Source organism: Stegastes partitus, unplaced genomic scaffold (assembly GCF_000690725.1).
Source record: "Stegastes partitus isolate 25-593 unplaced genomic scaffold, Stegastes_partitus-1.0.2 Scaffold1838, whole genome shotgun sequence".
Taxonomy (NCBI): domain Eukaryota; kingdom Metazoa; phylum Chordata; class Actinopteri; family Pomacentridae; genus Stegastes; species Stegastes partitus.
In genome coordinates this window covers 1-7,477 of record NW_007579569.1, presented here as the reverse complement: position 1 = coordinate 7,477, position 7,477 = coordinate 1, and the positions used below count along the sequence as shown (strand labels likewise).

Genomic DNA, 7,477 nt, shown 5'->3' with positions numbered 1-7,477 from the left:
GTTGCATTATCACGTTCTAAATACATTGTGCCATATCAGTTTCTTGATATAATGTGCAATATTTCATTATCATGTGCAATATTTCATTTCCATGGGGAATATTACTTTACTACCTCAGGACTATTGCTGGTATTGCGTCTTACTTTTCTATTTTTGTTCTGTATATCTATACTTTTATCTTATTGCTTTTTTGTTAGACACTGCACTTTTGGGTTTTTTTCAAAGCAACATCTGGCACAAAATGTACCTCTGTATTAATAATATCTTCTTTCATATTTTATTATACTAGTGCTGGATTAGTATAACCAAAATTTTAAAATAAATAATAATAATAATAATAATAATAAGAAGAATAATAGCAGGCTAATGAGGCATCTTTCCTTGTTTGTTTTCAAACTTAACACAACACAAACAAAAACAAATGTAAGATTAGACCGATTTATTAACATGTGTCAGCCAGTTTTTATTCATTTTTATTGTTTTATTTCATAATTGTACATCGCTCATGCATACAGAATATACATACAGTAAAGGCATAGTGTAGTTTTTCTTTTGGAAAAACTAAGAGCATACGAGCCTTGTTAATGTGTCCACCATGTAAAATGTAGTGATTTGCATCATTTTAATTCTACTCCCACAGTTCTGCTTTGGTTTTATCTTGATATTTAGTTTTGTAGTCTTGCCTTGAAGAGAAGGCTACAATTTCTTCCTCACTTTGTTTTTACTCTGGTTCAGGAGCTGGATCGGCGTAACGAAAGGGGTCATAGAGGTCACGTGTGAAATCATAAGGATCAAAGTAAGGGCTGGCAGGTTTCTCAGTAGCTGCTGCCTCAGGGGCACCTTCCTCTGGTTTTTCTTCTTCCTCTTTCACCACTTCTTTCTCCTCAGCAGGTGCCTCTGGAGCAGGTATTTCCAGGATGGGGCGGGGAGGGTGGTCGATGAGGCAGTCAGGGTCCCAGTATGGATCGCAGTCATACTCCATGCCTTTGACAGTGATCGCAGGAGGGGGAGGGGGCTCAGACTTTTTGGGAGCAGGAGGGGCTGGGGGTAGCTTGGGTGGAGCAGCAGCTTTTATCTCCTCCTCTGTTTGAGGCCTGCAGGAGGGGTTGTGTCTCGGGTCACACAGCACTGGAACAGCCCCTGTTGGCAGGTAGACGATCTGAGGTTTGCACAGCGGGTCTTTGGGGTTACACAGATAGATCCTTTGAGCATTCTCCAGAGGGTCTGGTGTAGGAGCTGGGGTGGTGGGAGGTGGGGGAGGCTCGGTGGTAGTGGTTGGCGCTGCAGTGGTTGTCAGTACACCCATGGCGTTTTGGTAACTGGAGGCGTCTGGGCCGTAGGTCAGCTCCAAGTGACGCATCTGCTGATACAGCATCCTGATCCTGTCGATCTCATAGAGCTGAAACCCAGAGACACGTTAGAGAGGAAATGAAAACTTTAGCTGAATCACACACATATGGAGGAGGAAATATTCAACTTACTCCTTCAATGTGCCCAATGCTGTTGTAGAAGCGATAGTAGGACTGAAAATCCGGGTTGCCTCTGTACCATTTTGGCTCAATGTTCCTCTTAGGCCGAGAATTAGTCAAGAAATCATGTGCTTTAGCAGAATTGATGCTGACTGAATTTCCTGTGGAAGAACAAGGGAGCAAAAAATCAACTTTGATTTAGATTTCAAATGGAGAAGTTTGCCGTTTCTAAGAAATGCTTGTTGAAACATAACGATGACATTATTGAACATTATATAAATCTTTTTGGAGTGTGACTTAGAAATATCAAAATATTCTGTCACTTTATAGAAAGTTGCTGTTAGCTGTAATAAAGTCTGAATCAGAATATTTACATTTTAAAGTCTGAAATTCATTTACTTTGGTAAAAATATAAATCAGAGTTTGAATAATACCCATGTATCCATCTGTTAGTTTTAAAAAAAAATCCCAAATATAATCAAAAAATAACAATTTCTTTCCATTTAACAATCAGATTACAATCTGCATGAAGGTTGATGATTTATTACCTTCAGGATTCTTTACTTTCATCAAAGATGTTGCTTCTAGCAAACCTAGAGGGAGTCAGAGGGTGTATTAGACATACAGCACCAACAACACACTGGAACACTTCACTCTGTAAAGTATGAAGCTACAGTAAGAATTCCAAATGTGGCTGTGTGAATTGTGTTATCAAGATTTTCTGTTATTACACATTTAGCATGCAGTAATAAAAAAGCTTATTTCATTTTTCATGTTTCCTATGATCAGTGAAAAAAAGAAAAAATTGACCACGTCGTTCACTAATGAGTTCAAAGTTTCATATGGCAGGGTGTGAAGTCTTTAATGAAGGTCAGATGTTATTAATTGCAGCTATTTTCCTTTGACAAACCTGTCGTTAATAGCAGGCAGCAAATGGCCCTCAACAGGGACGCTTGGGAAATCATGCTCGACATCTGCAATGACAACATCACACACATATATAAAGATTATGGTAGTTTTGCAGTCTGTCTTGCATCACTGCTAATATTCACAAAACATATTAAACTTACACACATGAAAAATACTGAAAGCATAATTAAAAAGGTACACAACAAAGTGTCCCATTTTGAAAAGCTGCCTCGTTGTAAATGGAAACCTCAGCTGATATTGTTTTTGCACAATATTCTCAGTTTCTTGTGAAGCTACTACTCGACCTCATTTTTTATAATTATGTTGGTGGTGCTATTTTTATTTCCCAATCTTCATTATCTTTACACATTATCTGATTCATTTCAAACATACAATATTGCACAGTAACTCTTTCTGTCATGCAGCTGACAATAAAAATAAATGCCACAAAGTAAAGTTTTCATTATTCGAACAGATCTACTGTAAAACTTGAAATGGATTGAAAAAAACCTAAACCTGCTCACCTGCTGTTGCATCTCCCCAGTCCTGGTCTAATCTGCTGCTCAACGTAACTGTTCATAAGTACTGCTTTGAGTAACGGGGCCTTTCGATTGGTCAGCGAACTGCGAGTAGGCCCAACTCCACCCCTCGTGCATCTTGTCTTGAGACGTGGAGGAGCTCATTAGCACGCCGAGCATGAACCAGCAGTAAAAGACCGACTTCAAACGAAACGTGTCTCCTCGTAAAGCCACAAGAAACAGTCCTGTAACAGCAGGACATCCACTGGGTGCACGGGCAGTCCGGTTCCTCGGCTCTAACTACAGGGGGTCGCTGTCTAGAGTGAAGCAATCACTCATGATAGAGTTCATGCTCACAAATTAAGATAGTTTTCTTAAATACATACCCTCCAAACATAGATGTTTCGCTTGCTTTATGGTGCAAATATGCAAAATATAGAGACATGCACCGTGCTACTGTAGGCTGATTCTTGACAAAACATGCCTGGCAGGCAAAAATTAACCCTCTGCCTCAGAACAGCTGGATATGTCCTTTTAACTTTGGTCTTGTCCAGTCAAAAAAATAGAGGGGGAGACGAGTCAACTGCTGTTTAAGTCCCCCGAGAAATATGCAGGAATTATGGGCTAGCTTGTCCAAGCACCAAAACAGTGCAAACATCCTGGGAAATGTTGTTTAGCGATCTCAGAAACTCTCCTTAATAAACAAATATCTGAAAGACATGAGGTAGAATCCGCATAAAAATTATAAAGAGGAGATCAGGATAGAGGTTGTGAATATACAACATTTTGTCTCCTTACTGTCAAATTTAGAGACCAAATGTTGTCAGGACGCAGATGCTCACAATAAAACACTATTTGCAGGCTCTTTTTCTACTATCTACTGCTATCAGATCAACATACAAGTGTAGGATCAAGTGGGAAAAGACCTGAGTAGTGTGAGACGGGGCCTGTGTGAAACCACATCTTATAAGATCTGCCATACAATTCAAAAACAGGCTGCATTAAGGATTAGTGACGGTGGCACAAAAAGAGTAGACATGATAGAAGAGCATGATGACGACAGGTATTTGTGTCACAAACTGCTGTCTATGACTTGTTGTGTGCCTGTGCGTGTATGTACAAGCCCAATTTGACTAGCGTTTGCTTCACCGCAGCCTTCGTGCCCGCTTTTAAACTTTTCCACGTTTTTCATTTTGCTCAGTGCTTGTCAGCGTGCTCACTTTATCATTTTTGCAGTGAAGCAAATTCTGTCCCTCAAACCAGCAGGTGAGACCGCGATCAAAGAGCGCGAGGGGGAGACGGTTAGTCTGAGGGCTTCTGCCAGGTGGCTAATGCTGAACATCATACTGTAATTGCTCTGTGTACATGACAAAAATGGAAGGGTAAGGGTACCTGTTACTCTTAAATGATATACATTTATTTTACCTGAACACCAAGAAAAACAGTCTTTTTAAATAAATCAGTCTGTTTTACAGAAGGTATGAGTTGGAGAAAAAAATGCACATAATGCCTTCAAGGAACTGACTTTTTTTTACTTTATTTTGCAGCCTCGGTCAAGTAATGTGTTTATACTACTTTAGTGAAGCAGCAACATTGAATAGCTCACAGAATGACAGATTTAGTCTTCTAAACACTACTGTGTTACATAGCAGCAGGTGTGTTCAATAAACTGCCACGTATTTACAATTTAGTATCTAATAATGGAAACAGCAGGTTCACAATGTTGAATGAGTTCTTAAGTTAATCATTGATTTTCTTATCATGAAAATAATCCGATTATTTTATGATGCCGGTAAAGGAGTTAAAGACCGATAAAGCTAATAAAGCTCACGTACCTTAAATTAATCAGTATTTGGCTTGTGGTGAAAATGATAACACAAATATCTTATTTTATGATGCAGGTAAAAGACTTAAAGACTGATTAACCTGACGTAGCATAGCTTTAATTTCAAGTCAGACTTTCAGTGTACAGCAGCTTTCGTTGCACAACTTTACCACCACCTTCAAGGTATCAATTATCGTAACGTATACCCCTCTGATCTTCAAGTGAAATTACACCTTGTCCCAGAGCTCTCTGCAGGACACAAGAAGATCCACCGCAGACCAGTGTTTCCAACCCATTCCTAAAGCTCAGCAAGAACATACTCTCTTTCCCTGACACCGAGTTTTGATTCTGATCACCATGCTGCACATTTATCTGCAGGATTACTGCTGTCATGTAGCACAGCAGATATTTGGATACAACTTTTCTCTTGGTCTCCGCAGAAGGAAATCTGCAATTGTTAAAGAAAATCAAATGTGATCTTCCGCTGACGACCCACACGGTCCACCTTCACACAGCCCACATGCAGCAAAAAAATTGCTGTTAAGATATAGTTGCCAGAGCAGGACTGAGCCATAATACAGTTTCATCTCTGCTGATATTATTACCTCAGCTGGCCCCAAGTTGGTCTTATAGACCCAAACAAGCACTAGAACCAGATGTCAACCTTTATTAAACCTGAGCCACATGTCAACCGCAGGCTCCACGTAAAGCTGCCTCACCAATGGTGGTCTTTCTAGAAGTATTTACATACACAAGATATATTACACACATACCAAATGTTGTACTAGTTGAAAATTGTTGCTAATGTGTACCAGATTACTTATAATCTACAAAGCAGTTCTGTAAAATAAAAGTCAAAATTATCGTCTCAGCATGAAAAGCACACACGTGATCCATGACATGAATCTTGTCTGTATTCTGTTTAGTTGTTTGAGTTTCCAGGTTCTGCTATTGAGAATTTTGACCCACTTTCAACACTAGCAAGTTGTGTTTTTGTACTGTGACAGTCAGAAACTTGTTCCTCCAGGTGGTGTGACCAGTAACATGTGTCTGCAGCAGAGGGGGCTGCAGTTTCAGGACCCTCGTTTGTTGCGTCAGCACCAACTACCAAACTGGAAGACTGCAAAAGCGTGCGACTTTTAAGCATATTTCTCAATCAAAATACAACTTAAATGGTTTGATCTGGCCAAAAAAACAGCTGCTTGTTGAAGTAGCTTTAAAGGTTTATTCCACCCAAAATAGTAGTTTCTAATGACAGGGTTGTGGGTTTTAAAATTTATTCCACCCAAAATACTGCTTTCTTTCAAAGTACTTATAGTTTTAATGGTTTCTTCCACCCAAATAATACTTTTTAAAGAATGAGGTATGGACAAAACATGTCGCTACCATGTTGACTGATTTAGAAAACAATAATTGAAAAACAAGTGTCTTAGAAATGTGGTCAAACAAAGATTGAAGTAGTGCTATACTGCAAATGACATATATAGTGGTGGAAATGCATTAAGTGAAAAACCTTAATACAAACCAGAACTGGACTCAGAACACAGAGAGACTCCCGTGTTGAATAATGGGCAATGTTTTCATGAAATGATGTGCACACTTTTTAAATGACTTTTTAAATTTCATAGTGACTATCTCTGTGGACTGGGCATTTTAAAAACCCCTAGACCTGATGTTTAATAGCAGACTTGTGGTGGTGAATCCCCTGTCAGGTTGGTATACATTACATTAAAAGGCAGTTTTAACAGGAAAATAAAGCACAAACTAACTTTTTAAACACAGACATCATTGAGTTGCCTGCAGGGTGAAGTGAGCTCATTGTGATGTCGACGCGTTCTATTCCAGAATCACATGGAGACATTTATACACTTGACTCTGCTCAGAAATCTATCAGAACTCAGCAAACCAGAGGCGAAGCAGCAGCTCAAAACTGTGAAAGCTTTTGAAACAAAAGTCAAGATGAGTGATCAAAGCTGGCCTTCGCGCCACTTATACAAGCACCTTTTAAATGGAAAGTTCTGTGATGCAGTCATCAAGGTGGAGGATGTGGAGTTTAAAGTCCACAAAGTTATCCTGAGTCCCTGCACACCGTACTTTGAGTGAGTTGGTTATCAGGCATCAAGGGAGGAAAACTGATGTATTTTAGTAAATAATCAGATAAACATGGTTTTGTTGCTAATTAATGATCTGGAGCCTGAGAAACAACATTTAAACTTACTTAAGCTGAATCATGCAGCATCTGTGACTAAACAGGTTTCCCACAAAGAGCTGTGTAAAGCTGAAACAGATCATCAATCCCACATAATGGACATAAAAAGAAGAAAAAATCACATATTTCAGAGATGTTAGTGTTTATTTCAGACATTTACCAACAGCTGATTTCATGTATTCTCACAGTCAGTGGTTGAAGATAGATAGATAGATAGATAGATAGATAGATAGATAGATAGAACTTTATTGATCCTTTTGGTAGGTTACCTCAGGGAAATTGTTGTATAAGAAAAAGAATAATAAAAATAAAATAATAATAATGATTAAAAAAAATAAAAGATACCAGTTTAGAAGAAATGTCATTTTTACAAATTCAGACGGTGTTTTAAGTTCATCTTTGAGTTTCACCAGGTCTGCTAATATTGATTTTTTAAATGTTAGTCACATAGAAATTGTGACTCCGGAGGCTTCAGTCAGTTCAATGCTGCATGCTCATTATGAGAAGAGTGTACAGTGTGTATATATATATATGTGTGTGTGTGTGT

The 7,477-nt window shown here is 38.8% G+C and overlaps 1 protein-coding gene across 1 annotated transcript; it reads right to left on the bottom strand.

Moving 5' to 3' along the window:
- Positions 1–534: 534 nt before the first annotated feature.
- LOC103372826 (extensin-like) lies at positions 535–2,062 on the bottom strand (the record flags this gene model as incomplete). The annotated part of the gene is made up of 3 exons (XM_008302567.1): positions 535–1,399; positions 1,482–1,630; positions 2,018–2,062. Coding segments are annotated over 3 exons (872 nt in total), but the record flags the coding sequence as incomplete, so codon positions are not given.
- Positions 2,063–7,477: the final 5,415 nt, after the last annotated feature.